We start from the raw sequence: 17,906 nt of genomic DNA on the forward strand, positions 1-17,906 counted from the left end.
CCACACTGCCTTGCTCTTTGCGGGTTTGGGCCCACGAGCATCCCTGGTGAGGTGGTAATACCCGGGAAAAACGGAAGTGGTCTCTGGCGGAGAAAGCAGTAGAAGAGGCAGGACTGAGTAGAATGTTAGTAACACATGGTCTTCTTCATGCACTTTACAAAGTAGCTGAAAAATGAAGAACTAGCCATGACCACTTTTAGGAATTGATAACAAGTGACACTTTTCCAGTGTTCATCTTGGTTTGGTTCAGTTACCTCCTTTGTCTACATAATTTTGTTAAATCCTCATAACAATGCCATATCCTCAACTTAGGCCCCAGCTCCTGCTCTTGCATCTTACGGAGACTGTGTGTTGGCATATCTTCCTCAAAGTGTACAGAGTCCCTCTTTGATGGCGGGGGGGGGGTGGCTGGGGCCTGCCGTCCCATTTGGCCAGGGAGCCCTGATCCCCATTTCTTGCCTTCAAGGTTCCCCCCCTTTTTTTTGCATGTGAGACACCAGACATCCCAGGACTTGGGCTTACACCTGGGGTCACCCTGGGTCCCCATGGCTAAGTCCTGGTGCCAGAAGGGCACACTTTCAAGCAGATCATTTCTGTGGCCAGAATAGCATCTCTTTTCCAAGATCATAGGGATTGAACTGCCCGATGGTTCTAAAATGTGCATTTTGGTGACTCCACTTGTTTATAGAGTACTGCAATTTTTTTTTTCGTAGGGTCACATTATTGGGACTGTCCTGCTGGTAATGTCCTCATTTTAGATGAAGAGATCGATACTATAGATTAAAAAATGTCTAATCCAAGATCACACAAAGACTAAACATTGAATCCCAGGTTTTTCAAAAGGCGTTTTGATTTTAGATCCTGAGCCTACTTGTCTATATGAGGGCACAGAGAAGGCCCACCCTGAGGCTTCCCAAAGTGAATGGGAGGCATGAGAAAAGGTAAGGGATCTTGTCATAGTAGAGGTGTGAGTGGGGGTGGACTGGGCAGAGGTAAATTCTAGAAAAACACGGCACCAATGCCATTAAGCTGAGTCTGTGTTACCAGGGCCGATGGGACCTTCAGTCTGCTTCCACAGCTGGGGGTAGCTCATCAGCTGATGTGATTCTCCAAGCTTTAAATAACTAGAGAGCCGGAGGAATTCAACAGAACTTTCATTCCTTTTAATCCCAATGTAAAACCATCCTTCTTTTCCCATGTTCTTCCAGGAGAAGGAAGGACATTTAGGGCTGTTTGCCTCCTCCCGGTGTCTCTGTGCAAGGGCTTGTGCAAGAGGTCCTTGAGAACGCTTTAAATCGGGGCTTTGTTTCTCGTGGGAACATGAGGGGAAGCGGAAAATCCTCCAATTTGTTTAATGAGGAAACATGACCTTCACACTCTCCTCTGCTGTGGCAAGTCAAGTGGTAGTGATTGAAATTCAGGTCCCTGGTGGGTGTATAAATATGTGTGTGTGCAAAGCAGCTGTCATGCATGGTGCAGCAAGGGGAACGCCAGGCTCGGTGGATTCACTTTTTAAACTTCAGGCAAATATCACAGATAACCTGTCATGAAGCTGGTCACTGTGCTCCTGCTGGTGACCGTTGGCATTTGCAGTTACTCTGGTAAGTAGCCTGGAACGTATGACGTTCCTCTACCTTTCTGTTAATAGGAACATAATCAGTAAGCCTAGGCTCCCAGTGGAATGTGGTAGAAGACATGTAAGAACCACAGAATAGAAAGGTTGGAAGGGATTTCAGATGTATCCCACTGACCCCTCCAATCTAAGCCCTAACCCAATACCATCCTACATAAGTTAGCCAACTCCACCTGACCTGTGGTGGCACAGTGAATAAAACATTGACCTGGAATGCTGAGGTCACTGGTTCAAAACCCTGGGCTTGCCTGGTCAAGGCACATATGGGAGTTGATGCTTCCTGCTCCTCCCACCTTCTCTCTCTCTCTCTTCTCTCTCTAAAAATGAATAAATAAAATCTTAAAAAAAAAACCCAAAAAATAAGTTAGCCAACTCCCACTGAGGGTCAACAAATATTTTATTGTTGAACATTGATCGACATAGGTTTTTTTTTTGTGTGTGTGTGTGGCAGAGACAGAGAGAGTCAGAGGGACAGATAGGGATAGACAGACAGGAAGGGAGAGAGACAAGAAACATCAGTTCTTCATTGCAGTTCCTTAGTTGTTCATTGATTGATTTCTTACATGTGCCTTGACTGAGGGGCTACAGCAGACCAAGTGACCCCTTGCTCAAGCCAGCCACCTTAGGCTCAAGCCAGCGACCTTGATTGGGCTCAAGCTGGGAACCTTGCTCAAACCGGATGAGCCTGCACTTAAGTTGGTGACTTCAAGGTCTCGAACCTGGGTCCTCTGCATCCCAGTCCAACGCTATATCCACTGCGCCACCGCCTGGTCAGGCCACCACAGTTTTTCTTAATTTTTCTTACTCTTTCCTTAGTCTTCTTTAATCTTTAGTCAACACTTGACTTTATAATTTCTTTCTTTTATGCTTCTGAAATTATATGGAGTCATTCTTGCTATCATCTCTAATCAGTCAGGTTACCAAGTTGGTTCTCCTGAGACATAGCTACATTTATTTATCTGTTCACACACTCAGTAGATATTTAGTGAATGGCAACATCCTTTTGGGAACTGGATAAGCATTGGAAATTTCAGACAAGAATCAGATGTATGTATTGTTCTTGGGGTGCCCGTAGTCTGGCAGAAGAGATCATCTTTCTGGAAAAGTCAGTGCCATAGTAATCAGCTAGAGCTCTGTGGGAGAATTGAGGGGTGAACTGTTCAATTTCTAGGTGGAGTATACTGACTTCTTGGAGGACCATGGGAACTGGCCTATTCTTTTTGGAGGGAGTCACTTAACTATTAGAAAGATATATTTGGGTACATCTACAGAGTACATTGTGATGGTCACTGCTCATTCAGAGAACAGAAAGCTTTGCAGAGCCTTCCCCAGAAAGAGATACAGAAGTGCCTACAGAGAAGACACTCACCAAAGTGTTTAAGAAGTAGGGAGATTGATCATGAGATCAACAGGTGCTGACAACCCCTATGCTGGCAACATTGACTTGTGTTTTTATAGAATTTTTGAGAAATTTATAACTTGATCAGTTTCAGCTGGTTTGTTATTCCTTCAGGTACAGGGACAAATAACTATTGGCAGAGGTGGCTACTGAGAGATGCGGGGACAGAAATAAATATTGACCTGGGAAACTAGGTGGAAGAAGCTGAAGGTGAGACAGGTGAACAGGCTCAATTTTTGCCATTTGAGTGGGGATACAGAAATGATTCCAAGGACAATGAATGATGGCAGGAGGGTATGTATTCGTAGGTGTGTGATCATGCACATGTGTGTTTCCATATCTGCACATGTGTTTTATAAAAATACGTCATACAAATTTTCTCTGTTTTCTATACTTTTCTGCTGACTCATTTTCTGTGGAAAATTTCCAAAGATATAAACGCTATCAAATGCAGTTGTCTTATAGAAAGGCCTTGATAGCTTCCCCATTGACATCAGGGGAAGAAAACCCCTTAAACTCATTCAAGGCATTGAAAAAGCTGATCTCATCCAAGTATTCCAGTCTCACCTCCCGTCCCCCAACTCAGCACACCGCGCCAGAATTCTGTGCTCCGACCAGTCTGGGCAGAAGAGTCGCCATGCTGTGTGTGCATGTTCATTTCAACATCTCAGTGCCTTTGTTAATTTTGTTCTTTTAAAAATGCTGATCTGTCTTCACCTTGTTATTCTGGTACTTGCCTGAAGACACAGCTCTGGCTTCTGGGAAGATTCCTGCAACACTCTCTCCCACATTAGAATTAGTCATCCCTTCTTTTGTGTTTCCATAGAGCTGGGTCCATAGCTCAGCATGGCATAGGCCATGCTGGAGCACACACAGCTCTTCCTCATCCACCAGACCGCCTGAGTTCTCTGAATGGAGTGTTCTTGTCTTACTCATCTATGTAGCTACACCAACTGGCACAGAGTGTTCAGTTATTTTTGTAGCACTGAGTTAAATTGGTTGGGAACAGTTCCCTGGGCTGTGAGGTTGGGTCCGTTCTTGCCCCCAAGTGGAGATTCCTGATGGCATTTCCGCTTTGGTTTCAGACTCGTGGACTCTGGAGACAGCCACATACAATGTGCATCTGTTGTTGGTCAATCACTAGTATTCTTTAAGTGCTTGCTGCATGCCAAGGTGCAGTAGGGTGCACTTGGCACGGGATGTAGTAGCAAAGAATACAAGTTCCTTATGCTCATGGAGCCACATTCTAGTGAGAGGGTGAAGGTGAAAAGAAAAGATTTAATATTCTAGGTAGTGGTAAGAAAAAAAATAAAGATAGCGGGTGACAGGAGCGCCATTGTCAATACCTCTCAAGAATGTAACATTGAGGAGAGACCAAATCATGTGAGGAAGAAAGATATGTAGTTCTAGAGAGCTGCCATAGCAGGTGCAGAGGCCCTGAGGCAGAAGTTTTCCTGGGCAGTCAAGATGAATGTGGCTGGAATGGAGATGTCAACAGAGTGGAAGGTGGTGAGCTCACGGACAGAAGCAGGTGTCCCCATTTCACTTGGTTTCCCTTTTGCTCTGCAGCTAACGCCTTCCTGGTCAACAGTCTGCCTCTTCCTGTCAGCAATGTCTTACCTTCACCTCTGGACAGCGTGCTCTCCCTCCTGGATCCGTTAAAGCTGCTTCTGAAAATGCTGGGCATTTCTGTTGAGCACCTGGTGGAAGGGCTAAGGAAGTGTGTGGATGAGCTGGGCCCAGAGGCCTCTGAGTCCGTGAAGAAACTGCTGGTAACTAGGGCTTGTGGGGTAGCTTGTCAAAGGGCAGGGCTTAGCTTCCCTGAGTGCCTACACTGCCCACTCCCCGCTCACCTCACCCTGTTCTCCCTTGTGAGTGTCTATTTCCCCCTCACCAACTACTCACATACAGTTTGCACGTTCAGGAATCTTAAGGGAAGTGCAGTGTCTACAGTTCTGGGAAGAATATTTGAATGACAGACCCATGTTCTAGTTGTGATTTTGCCTTTTCTTAGCTCTGGGATTCTGGATTGGACTTAACCACTCTGAGCCTTTGCTGTCCCGTCAGTAAACTGGTGGCTAAATAGGAGAGTGACTATTTTTGGAAATGTGTTGATGACATGTAAGCTTTTCTTATTTTTGTTGCTGTCCTTCTGCCTTTCAGGAGGCCCTATCACATTTGGTGTGATGGCAGGATAAGACCCGAGTGGCAGGAGGGCGGTGGCTTCCTCCTCCCTGGCTGAAGCTCCTCCCACCTAAAATGTAGTGACTCCGGAAAGAAGGAATAAAGTAATCAATAGATTTCCGTTTGTCCTATTTTTATTTCTGGGGGTTCTGTTCAGATGGGCCTAAATGATCATTTTTTTCTTTTGAGTTGTAAACTCTACAGAGCCTTTTGTTATAAAGGTAACTTACATTCTCAATAAGACATATTGATTCCTTAAATCTAAGTTCAACATTTCTATCTTCTGCAGCTATGCTTTCTGGGACAGTGTTTCCAGACCTTTTATACTTTTACCTGCCTACTTCTAAAGACATTTTAAAACATGAAATGGAAAAGAATTTTCAAAGTATTGTCTAACAAGGTTAGGGTCTCACAAACCTCACTGGCTTGAAGTCTGCACCACCAACAGCATGCGAGTTTCTGTTGCCCGTGGGTATATTAGGGCCATTCCATAGCTTCCTGACCCTTCCACCCAGTTTGGCCTTGACTACATCAGCCTTTGGCACATGGGTTTTGACCTGTCCTCACTTCCTCCATGCTACTGCCTGCAACAATGCCAGAATTCCCTTTTCAAGACATAATTTTGGTCATATATGACTGCCTATAAAATAGATTTCAAGCTTCTTTACACGACATGCAAGGCCCTTCATGGTCCAGACTTTGCTTCCATATCTAGTCTCGTCAATATCCCTTTCTTCACATGGACTTTAGTTCTAGCAGTGCTGAAAAGATAGCTAAAAATCTTTGCTGGCAACAGTTTTAGGCTTTAATGAAAAATCAAGTTTTTCCTCACCCAGAAGATCTGCCATAGTCTTGCTTCTGAGCTGATCTAGTGCCAGCCTTGGGATTGGTTGCCCTTGAACATTCCCCGTCCTTCCCTTTCTCTGGTCTGCATTGGAGGAGAGTGAGGGAGGAGCATGGAGCAGGTCCCTGCAGCTTGACTCTCTCTGGTTCCCAGGTCAGCTGCTCTTGGCCTCTGTTCTGTCCCTGGGAGTCCCAGGGATGGGAAAGGAGGTAGGAGAAGGGGACAGCCAAAGTGTGGCTCCCTCTCTATTAGAGGAAGTCTCCGGAAGTGCCCGTACCATGTCTGAGCCTCCAGGCCCTCTGGATAGGTCTGTGCTGGTTCTAGTCCGGTGACTCTAGGCCCAGACTGGTTAAACCACCTCTTTTCCTTCTAGCTGTGGCTGTTAGTGGCTTCCTCCCGTTGTCAGTTTCCAGGTTACTTTACCATCACCTCTTTGACTCCTTAGGTCTTCCTTCTATCATCTATTGAGTCAGTTCTGTATACGCTAGTCCCCCCATATTCACTATTTTGGTTTGTGTGGTTTCAGTTACCCACAGTCAATCATGGTCCAAAAATATTAAATAAAAAATTCCAGAAATAAATAATTCATAAATTCATAAATTTTGAATTGCACATCATTCTGAATAGTCTGATGAAATTTTGCCCTATCTCACTCTGTCCTGCTCAGTCCTGCCTGGGAAATGCATTGCTCTGTGTGTCCAGAGTATCCACGCTGTAGACACTACCTGCTAGTCACTCAGTAGCCTTCTCTGTTATCACATTGACTATCGTGGTATCATGGTGCTTGTGTCCAACTCACTCTTATTTGACTAAATAATAACCCCAAAGACATTCATATAACTTTTATTAAAGTACATTGTTATAATTGTTCTATTTTATTATTTGTAATTGTGCCTAATTTATAAATTAAACTTTATCATAGGTTTGTATGTGTAGGATAAAACATAGCATGTCACAGTTGTGAGTACACAAAACAGTTTATTCTTGTATTATTATTTATCAATTATTGTGTTATTGTCCATATGAACAACTATAAATGTACTTTTGCCCACCTCTGTATAAGATTTGGTACTATCTGTGGTTTCAGGCATCCACTGGGGGTCTTAGACTGTATCCCCTGTAGATAAGGGGGGGGGACTACTATATTATAGTCTCTCTGTTCTAAGCATTGCAGGAGTTTGTTTCCTGGCTGGTACCTGACTAAGTTGATATTAATAGTCATCTCCTCTGTGAGGACTATATTGATTTCCTGCCATTTCTTGACCTCCATGCTTTTTTACAACTAAAATTCTTGTACTTTGTAAAACTTCTTGTCCTTCCTCATTTCACCTGTGTCTGTAAGAATAGATGAGGTTGCCCAGCTGTAGTGATGAATAACCGCAAGTCTCAGGAACTTATAGCTGCAGAGTTCTAATTTGTTCTCATAGTATGTGGCCATCTTGGATTGGCTGTAATTCTCCCCATGCTGTCTGAATTCTGTGACTTGGAACTGAGGAACAGTCTTCAGCTTGAACATTTCTGATCAGCATGGCACATGGATAAAGAGAACTTAGTGAACCATGGGCTAACTTTTCAAGCTTCCCCTAGCAAGTTATATATATATCACTTCCCATCCCATTTCATTGGTCAAAGTAAGTCACGTGACCATGCCTGACTTACTTCAAAAAGGGATATATAATTCTTGTGCAGGAAGGGAGGGTGCCAAATATGTGTTAACATAATGTAATTTACTATATTACTTGACTACTTCAAAGTAATAGCCACCTGAGATAACTCATTTTACTTGAAATTTTCTGCTCTGTTTAAATTATCTTTCCTCACACTTCTAGTTTTCTTCTTACTATTTCATAATTATTTTTCTGTTTCTTTAAATGGCCCTTGTTATCCTGACTTCCTCTGAATGGTGATGCCTCCAAAGATTCTAAACTTGATTCCTCTTCTCTTTTCACTTGATGTATAATCTTCATTGGGAGTCTCATGCATTTCTATGGCTGAAAATATAGTCTCCATGTTAGGAACCGTAGAATCTGTAACTACTGTCTATATCTCTTCTTTGAGGAGAAGAGATTCAGTCACCTGTAAGACACTTCCAAAAGATGTCCTTTTTATGTTCAACTCAACAGACTTTCACACTCATTATCTTTCTTTCAAAGCATGCTCCTGTGTTCTAATTTCCTATCTCATTGAATAGCATTACTAAATTCCTGGTTTCCTGGGTTAGAAACTTGGGAATTATTCTAAGCACTCCCTCTTCTCAGCCTCACTATTTAATTTGTAACAAAGTCCTGTTTCTTGTAAATTTGTTTATGTCTATCGTATACATTTTTCATTATCACTTCTGTGACTACAGCTCTTCCCCAAACCCTGTCATTTCTTGCCAGATTGCAGTGGTAATCTCCCAGTGATCTCTGTATTCCCAAAGCTAACCCCTCAGTCCATTAGCTCCACAGCAGAAAAAGTGGTTTTTAAAATAACAAGAATCATTCCTCAGCTTCTAACTCTTTAATAGTTTTTCAATGCTGATTGAGCAAAAGTCAGATACTATCTTACTTATTTATTTTTTTAATTCAGTGAGAGGAGGGGAGGTTGAGACAGATTCCCACATGTACCCAACCAGGATCCACCCAGCAAGCCCACTAGGGGGCAATGTTCTGTCCATCTGGGACGTTTCTTTGTTGCTCAGCAACCAAACTCTTCTTAGCGCCTGAAGTGGAGGCAATGGAGCCATTTTCATCATCTGGGGCCACTTGCTCCAATTGAGCCATGGCTGTGGCAGGGGAAGAGAGAGAGAGAAGAGGGCAGAGGGATAGAGAAGCAGATGATTGCTTCTCCTGTGTGCCCTGATCGGGAATTGAACCTGGGACATCCACACACCAGGCTGACGCTCTACCGCTGAGCCAACCGGCCAGGGGCATATACTATTTTAAATCAACAGACATATTCTTAGCACAAATGTAGACATGGTATTTTTATACTTATTTCAAAATTTTTCTAGACTGAAGTCAAGTGGAGAGGAGCTTGAACTATTTATGTCTGTGTCCTCAGAACACAGCACAGAGTCTGAAGGGAGTCTATGTTGGGTCTGTGTTTATTGAATGGAATGATTTGTTTCTGCTAAATTTTGTCTTGTTGGGTTGACCCTTTTGTTTCCTCTCACCATTTATATTAGTAAGCTATTCCTTGCTCCCTCAGTTTAGTGTGTTTTGCACATTTGTGAAGGATAACTCTATGCTTTCATTAAAACAACTAAAATGAGAAGAGTAGGGTAGAGTTATGTATCATTAAATTCTGAGTAATTGATATAATATGATAATCTATTGGGGTAGAGGTTTTTTTCCTGGAGGTGTATGAAAGAGAGTGTTTGCATAATGACAGAATCTGAGGACAGACTGTGTTTGGGAAGTTAGCTAGAAAATGATGATAAACATTATGGCAGAAATTATTGTAAAACTTATTATGAAAGTTGACTCACCAAATACTGATAAAGGTGTAGAAAATTTGGATCACTCAAACATTGCTGGTTTGCATGTAAAATAGCATAGCTATTCTGGAAAAATACTTTGATAGTTTCTTGAAAAAACTGAACATGAGACTATCATATGACTCACCAACTGTACCCCTAGGCATTTATCCAGAGAAATAAAACATGTTTATGCAAAAACCTATGCACAAAGTTTCATAGCAGTTTTATTTGTAAAAGCCCAATCCTGGAAACAGTCCAACTGTCCTTCCACAAATGAGTGGGTAAACAAATTGTTGTATGTCTATAGGATGAAATATTACCAGCAAGAAAAACAATCAGCTGTCGAGAAACACAATAACCTGAATGAATCTCCAGAGAATTCTGCTAAGTGAAAAGGAGCCAATCCCCCAAAATAAAATACTGTATAATTTCATTTATATAAAAGTCTCAAAATGACAAAATTATAGAAACAGAAAACAGTTTTGTGATTTCTGTATCTTAAGAGGGGGTAGGAGTAAAACGGAAGTGACTGTGTTATGTAAAGGCTACACAGGAGATCCTTGCTGCAATGAAAATGTTTTGTATCTTGTCTGTATCAGTTGTCTGGTTGTCTATCAAGCGTCTTGTCTGGTTTTGATATTGTAGTATAGTTTTGCCATTGGGAGAAACTTGGTAGAGAATATGCTGGTTTCCCTATATTATTTCTTACAACTGCATGTTACTCTATGATTTTCTCAAAATTAAAAGTTTGATTAAAAATATTGTGAAGATAAACAGAATATAGAAATATATATGCAATTTAATTAATATAAGGTATATATAATTACATATATAATTATGTATGTAACTTACCTCCTTAAATCTAACAAACTAGAGGAAACCACTGTTAACAGTTTTATGTGATTTTTCAAGACATTTTCTGCACATTTAAAAACATGCATATGTGGATAGTGATACCTTATTTAAACTGTCATCTGTGTAAATATTTCAATTACTTAAATTATTCTATTAATTTTTTGTTATAAAGAAGGCTACAGTAAATGTATTTGCATTTGTTTTTGTATTTAGCTCTTTAGAATAATCTTGGAAATGAAAATTCAGTGACAGGAATCATATGATGTTTAAAATTCTGATAGCTACTAACAAATATCCACGGAAAAAGCAGTTGGGATGTGAAGTCATTGAGGTCAGGCAAGTTCCCTGCCCAAAGAAGCAATTAGGGGCCAAGATGATGACCAGGGTATGGTTGTTCTGCCACAGCAGGCAATACGTCCCTTTTTACTACACTTTGTCAATTAACACATGTTGGACAGTTCTCAACATAAAAATAAAAGTAGCCAAGGGAATTCCCACTATAGACTTAAGTAGCAGTGAAGAGAAAAGCATAGACTTAGGATTGCATAGATTTTGTTCAAGTTCAGGCTTTAGCATTAGAGATCTGAGTTCCTTAAACCTCTAGGTTTTCAGTTGCATTATTGCATGGGGGAATAATAAAATCTAATGTACTTGATGTGAGGATTAAATGAGGTAACATTTAGAAGGGACAAGGATGGGACTTGTTCCAATCACACCTATTGTAAGAGCAATGTAAGATATATTTGGGGGGGGATCTAATGTACAGTATGGTTACCATAGTTAACAATACTGTATTGTGTACTTGAAAGTTGCCAAGAGAGTAGATCTTAAAATATTTTAGTATAGCTCTGGCCAGATAGCTCAGTTGGTTAGAGCATCATCCCAAAGCACAGAGGTTGCTGGTTCGATCCCCGGTCAGGGCACACATAGGAACAGATATTTCTGTCTCTCACTCTTTTTTCTTCCTCTCTCTAAAATCAATAAAATAAATATTAAAAAAAAATTTCAGTACAAAAAAAAAGGCAACTATGTGAGCAATGGCTATGTTACCTAACTTTATTGTAGTAAACATTTTGCAATATATATGTAGATCAAGTCATTACTTTATATATTAAATTTACATACTGTTACATGTCAATTATATCTCAATAAAGCCGAGGGGGGAGGGGAGAGAGATTGGCAGTCTCTGGGAAATGCAGAGTGTGGGTTGTCTGAATTTGTTGTAGAAAGTAATATGCATTGTTCAGTATTTAGCAGGTGTTCATTCTTTGTTTAGCCATTTATATTATTAAAGGATCTCTGTGTTGCATGTAAAGCTATTGTGGCTCTGTAAACATAAGACAGTCAAACAAACAAAAGAGTAATTGAAAACGCACTGGAGTTGCTTCCCAAGTCCAAGTGCTTGGGAAGGACAGGACTCAGGACAGCTCTTGGGAATTCAGTAGCAGAAGCACGTAGATCTTTTATTGCAGATGAAAGCTGCCCTAATTGTTATGCTCTGTGAGTTCAGTCTTGTCTGACTGTGTACATTAAGTCATTCTAGAAGAATCTTTCTGGCTCAGCTGGGCCAGTTGTCACAGTGGTATGATCCTCTAGAGCTAATTGGCAAGAACCCCAGCAATGGCCTCTGAGACCACCTCTGTGTAGTGAGGTGGTGAAACTCGTGACAGGGCTGCGCTAGACTTTTCAAGGACTGTTCCATCCCAGTAACTATCCCAGCAATGACCTCGTTAATTATAAAAGAAGGTCCATGTTTTGTTTACTAACCCAGGAGAATTGGGCTAAAATATTCTTTCAAAGCCCTGGCTGATTTGTTCAGTAGATACAGCATCAGCCTGGCATGTGGATGTCCTGAGTTCAATCCCTGGTCAGGGCACACAGGAGAAATGACCATCTGCTTCTCTTCTCCTCGCTCTCCCCCTTCTCTCTCTGTTCCTCTCCCATAACCAGTGGTTTGATTGGCTGAGTGTTGGCCCCAGGCGCTGAGGATAGCTCTGTTGATGTGAGCACTGGCACCAGATGGAGGTTGCGGGGTGGATCCGAGTCAGGGCACATGCAGGAATCTGTCTTTCTATTTCTGCTCTTCTCACTTAAAAGAAGAAAAAAAAAAAAAAGAAAAAAAATTCTTCCAAGACTTTGTATAAAGAACATAAGCAATTTTTATCTCTGAAACTTCATACATTTTTCGGAGTCAAGAAGGTGTTCTTTGGAGTTAGATTAAAATCCTTTTTTCATCATTTACTGATCCTGTGACTTCGGACATGTTAATTGATCTGGGCTTTACTTTCCTTATTTCGCACCATTCTTGGGTTATATACTTTTTTTTTTTTTTCAGCATTAAACACTTGAAATGTGCTCAGGAAAAATCAGTAACACTACTTAAAATCTTGTCAACGCACTAGGATATGTGAGACATCAAAGAAGACACATTTATTCTGACTTCTAGAAGCAAAAATGCAAAGTCGGGGTGCTCAAGTTAAGCTGCATCTGGTTTAAGTTGGGGCTTGAATCCTGAGGACTTGCTGGGAGGTGCTTTGAGCCCTCTGTTCTGCAGGACGAGTGAGGCAGAGAACTGGAAAAGCAGGACGCACCTGCCCGCGGGTTACTCTGGAGCCGCGTGGGTGTGTCCTTAGACACAAGCCAGAGCGAGGGAAACAGTTACCAGCTAGCGAGTCCTTAGGAGTGAAGAAAATATCAATTGTCCATAAAGGTGTGGGTTTATTTCTGGGTTCTCTGTTCTGTTCCATTGATCTATATGCCTGTTCTCATGCCAGTACAAGCTGTTTTGAGTACAGTAGCCTTGTAATATAACTTGATATCAGGAAGTGTGATACCTCCCACTTTATTCTTCTTTTTCAGGATTGCTGAGGTTATTCGTGTTCTTTTTTGGTTAAATTTTTGGAATATTTGTTTTATATCTTTGAAGTATGTTATTGGTATTATAATAGGAATTTATTTGAAAAAGGAAGTAAGACCATACAATGGAGTAAAGACAGCCTCTTTAACAAATGGTGTTGGGAAAATTGGCCAGCTACTTCCAAAAAAATGAAACTAAACCACCAACTTACACCATTCACAAAAATAAACTCAAAATGGATAAAAGACTTAAATGTAACTCGGGAAACCATAAGCATCTTAGAAGAAAACATAGGCAGTAAGCTCTCTGACATCTCTCGCAGCAATATATTTGCTGATTTATCTCCACAGGCATGTGAAATAAAGAACAGGATAAACAAATGGGACTTTATCAAACTAAAAAGCTTTTGCACAGCTAAAAATATGAACAAAATAAAAAGACAAACCACACAATGGGAGAACATATTTGACAATATGTCTGATAAGGGGTTAATAACCAAAATTTATAAAGAACTTGTAAAACTCAACACCAGGAAGATAAACAATCCAATCAAAAATGGGCAAAAGAAATGAATAGACACTTCCCTAAAGAGGACATACAAATGGTCAATAGGCAGATAAAAACATGTTCAACATCACTAGTCATTAGAGAAATGCAAATTAAAACCACAATGAGATATCACCTCACACCAGTCAGAATGGTGCTCATCAACAAAACAACACAGAATAAGTGCTGGCGAGGATGTGGAGAAAAGGGAACCCTCCTGCACTGCTGGTGGGAATGCAGACTGGTGCAGCCACTGTGGAAAACAGTATGGAGATTTCTCAAAAAATTACAAATGGAACTGCCTTTTGACCCAGCCATCCCACTCTTAGAAATATATCCTAAGAACACCACATCACTGATTCAAAAGAAGAGATGCACCACCATGTTTATGGCAGCATTGTTTATAACAGCCAAGATCTGGAAACAGCCCAAGTGTCCATCAGTGGATGAGTGGATTAAAAAGCAGTGGTACATATACACAATGGAATACTATGGGGCCATGAAAAAGAAGGAAATCTTACCTTTTGCGACAACATAGATGGACCTGGAAACTATTATGTTAAGTAAAATAAGCCAGGCAGAGAAAGAAAAATATAATATGACCTGATTTGAGGAATCTACTGAACAATGTGAACTGAGGAACAGAATAGAGGCAGAGGTGGGATCAAAGGGATCAGAGGGAAAGCGGACAGAGGGAAAAGGGGATGAGAGGATGGGATCAGAGAAGGGAAAGAGATTGGTGAAATTATATACACATAGCACAGCGTTATAGAGAGCAGAAAAGCAAATCCTGAAGGGAAGGGGGAGGTGTTGGGGGAGGAGGGCAAGGGGGACATTGAGGGGAACACGGGGGAGGGGGGATGCATTCGCAGGGACACTAGAATCTATGTAAACACAATAAATTAAAATCAATTAAAAGAAAAAAAAGAGGTTCCCCCCCCAAAAAAGTGAAAAAAATAGAGATTTTTTTTTCAGATTTTTATGTGATTTGATTTATAGTGAAATCGACTATAAACACATACCTGAGAAAATAGGCAACAATATAAACAAAAATGCAAGAAATAGAAGGCAGAATCAGGAACCGGGAAGAAGGGCAAACTCACCGAGGTTAAACACAGGAATAAATTGAGTCATCAGTTGCACTTGGGTTTCCAGGCAGAAGAAAAAAAGAAAGAAAGAAGCAGACCAAGTTACATAAACATTATAATCAGAACGGAGGAAGCAGTCCTTAAGGAAGGCAATTTTTTTTCCTTCAAGATTCTAAAATTCAAAATCCTTTCCCCATCATACCTCAAAGAGTGGATATCGAGTGATGTCATGTCCAACAGCAGCTGTGCTAAGAATAGGTGATTTCCATCAGCTGTGAGGGAATTACCTATTAAATTTATTTTTGCCAAGGCACTTTTATATATACCTTTATCATTTCTCTGAACAGCCCTGAGGCACACTGTGCTGAGTGATAGCCTGTCTACAATCTTCATACAACATCAGAGTCGTTAAACTCTTTTGCAGGCCGGCATGAAATTTCTGGTGGATGAGTGATTGAAAACCACTGGCCTAACTATCAGCTTCTCAGTGGCTGGCAGTGTTACTCATCTTGGTAGCCCTGGCCGAATCTGGCACACAATAGGCATGGATTAAATAGCATTAAAGGAATGTATAAGAAAGGAGTGGAAGTTATAGGAGAAAGATGGGATTATATATTCTCTGTCTATCTAGCAATCAATCTATCTGTCTACCTACACACTTACATACATATCTTAATTTAAGAAATACCAAGAATTTTGGCCAAATGGTTTATAATGGAGAAATAGGCATTTCTTTGAATTGCTTGCTTTTGATGTGATGATTTGCTTTTGAGTAGATGAGGCAATTATTATAAGAATGAAACTTTAAAATACCAAATGCACAGCCACCAGGGTTTAAAGAGATAGACCTAATCAAATCATCCAAAATATTTATATAATGTCTGTTTTAGAGGCGTTCTTCTCTCAGGCTTCAGTTTTCTTAGGACTCTAGATTGAGCCCTTCCTCCTTGCCCATTAGGGCCCATTGTTTTATGAATCCACTCAAAGCTTTTTTAGATGCAGTTGAAAAGAAGTCTGGCATTAAGATCCAGAATAATTAAGTCCCTCACATTTTTAATATTAATAAAAAGAAATGATAGACTCGAGGAGGACAGGTGACCGCCCCATGGTCACATAACCAGTAAGGAGCTGAGTTAGAAGTTGAACTTACTTCATTCATGCCTTTTGCTCTTCCTAACTCTTTCATAGTGTCTGCCTATTGGACTGCCTCATACATTGAACCTCTAGGAAGATGCTCCAAAGATTCGGCTGGTGGGTACTAATGGATAGAGGTAGGTACCGGTGATCTGGATGAAGGCAAAGGGTTAAGGCACCTGCAGTAGGAGGTAGGCTGTTTCCTGAGAAGATGGGAATCGGGAAATGTGAACATCTGTAGTCTTTTTGTCTGTGACAGAGACAGAGAGAGACAGAGAGAGAGACAGAGAAGGACAGACAGACAGGAAGGGAGAGAGATGAGAAGCATCAATTCTTCATTGTGACACCTTAGTTGTTCATTGCTTTCTTATATGTGCCTTGGTGGGGGGGACTCCAGCAGAGCGAGTTACCCCTTGCTCAAGCCAGCTACCTTGGGCTCAAGCTGATGAGCCTTGCTCAAACCAGATGAACCCATGCTCAAGCCGATGACCTCAGGGTTTCAAACCTGGGTCCTCCATGTCCCAGTCCAACACTCTATCCACTGCGCCACCGCCGGTCAGGATAAACATCTGTGTTTTTAGGAGCTTAGCTGACTTTGGGTTGAGGGTCAGGAGTGTTGGAGTTGAGCATATATTGATTCCATTGCTGAAGCCAGATTCCCATCCTTCAAAGTGTATAGAATGGGGGTAGGGGGAGCGGCTAAGTTCTGGGATAACATAGTGGCTTTCTGAGCTTACTAATCACACCCAAGTTATGAAATGGTGCCAGTAGGGAAGAGGAGCCTTCCCAGGTCAGATAGGAAATGGAAGTTGGGAAAGACCATGCCTCCTGGAGATGCAAATAAGGTAACTCAACTAAGTAGTGGTTTATCTCTTTGGGCACCTGGAGGCATGTCTAAGGTCAGATAGCTTAATTATCATTTTCTACTGCTTCCTCTTACACTCTTTTCCTTTGTCCTCATATGGCTTAGTGAGCAAGCACAGACTGGAGTCAGGCTGCCTGATTCAAATCCTTCCCTCCTCCCCTCTACCTGGGCACCATGCATGAGTCTCCCTGAGCCTTTGTTTTCTTATTTATAAAATTTAAGTGGAACAACAGCAATTTTAAATAAGGATGTTAGCTTAGCACATGTATAGAACTTAGCTTCATGCCTAAAAAGAGTACTCAATTCATGCTAGATACTGATATAATTGCTTTTGCAGCTGTATGTTTCTGTTTTTCTGTTTCACTATCCATTCTTAGGAGAGAATCAGATAAGAGATGAGCTGATGTCTCTGAGCCCTCAACCCCATATTGTTTGGACATCAGTCTGACTGTGTGGGATGAGAGAGGTTGGTAGCCCTTCCTCCCGGAATTAGGTTCAGCAGATCTTACTCTTGTTGTGAGTGACTAATGGCATGCTGACACGGGCCCTTGGATTTTCATGCATCTAGCCTGTCATTTCATGGGCAGAGTCGTAACCGGAGCCACGTCTACTGCTGGGGCTTACTTGTTTCACCCCGCAATTGTGCCTCCTCCCTTATCCCCTGTCATGATCATCTTTAAGATCATTTTTAAAAAATTTATTTGAAATTGATCTTTAAAAACTCCAGCAAGGACAAAGCAAAAACAAAACAAAATAATACACTTTTTTTTCTGCTTATTGGTAGGCATGGCTGTCCAAGTTCCTATTGTCCCATATATTATTGTAGCTGTATATTGTTAGTTAAAATTACCTTGAAGCTCACTTTGATGAATGTTTTTATTTATCATCAAATTCCATTAATCAATCCTCTTGGGGGAAAGAAAAGAGGAAAAAAATGAATTATAATTTATACTGAATAGAAACATTAGAATGATAACTAGGCTGTCTTATAATATTTGAACCACAATTTTCTTTTCCAGCTTTTCTTATGTCAGAAAG

General features: G+C 41.1%; 1 protein-coding gene across 1 annotated transcript; it reads left to right on the forward strand.

The window, feature by feature from the left end:
* The first annotated feature begins 1,482 nt into the window (after positions 1–1,482).
* Positions 1,483–5,306, forward strand: SCGB3A2 (secretoglobin family 3A member 2). The gene is made up of 3 exons (XM_066277295.1): positions 1,483–1,601; positions 4,602–4,804; positions 5,196–5,306. Exons 1-3 carry the CDS (start codon positions 1,547–1,549, stop codon positions 5,217–5,219), a joined length of 282 nt encoding a protein of 93 aa, XP_066133392.1. The 5' UTR covers positions 1,483–1,546; the 3' UTR covers positions 5,220–5,306.
* The last annotated feature ends 12,600 nt before the right edge of the window (positions 5,307–17,906 follow it).

Source organism: Saccopteryx bilineata, chromosome 4, assembly GCF_036850765.1.
Source record: "Saccopteryx bilineata isolate mSacBil1 chromosome 4, mSacBil1_pri_phased_curated, whole genome shotgun sequence".
NCBI lineage: Eukaryota > Metazoa > Chordata > Mammalia > Chiroptera > Emballonuridae > Saccopteryx > Saccopteryx bilineata.

Bases quoted from the DNA above. Each gene is read 5' to 3' on its own strand.
- SCGB3A2 (XM_066277295.1), top strand. From the start codon at position 1,547: ATGAAGCTGGTCACTGTGCTCCTGCTGGTGACCGTTGGCATTTGCAGT. The intron at 1,602-4,601 runs GTAAGTAGCCTG...TTTGCTCTGCAG, and splicing joins TGGCATTTGCAGTTACTCTG to CTAACGCCTTCCTGGTCAAC. The intron at 4,805-5,195 runs GTAACTAGGGCT...TCTGCCTTTCAG, and splicing joins AGTCCGTGAAGAAACTGCTG to GAGGCCCTATCACATTTGGT.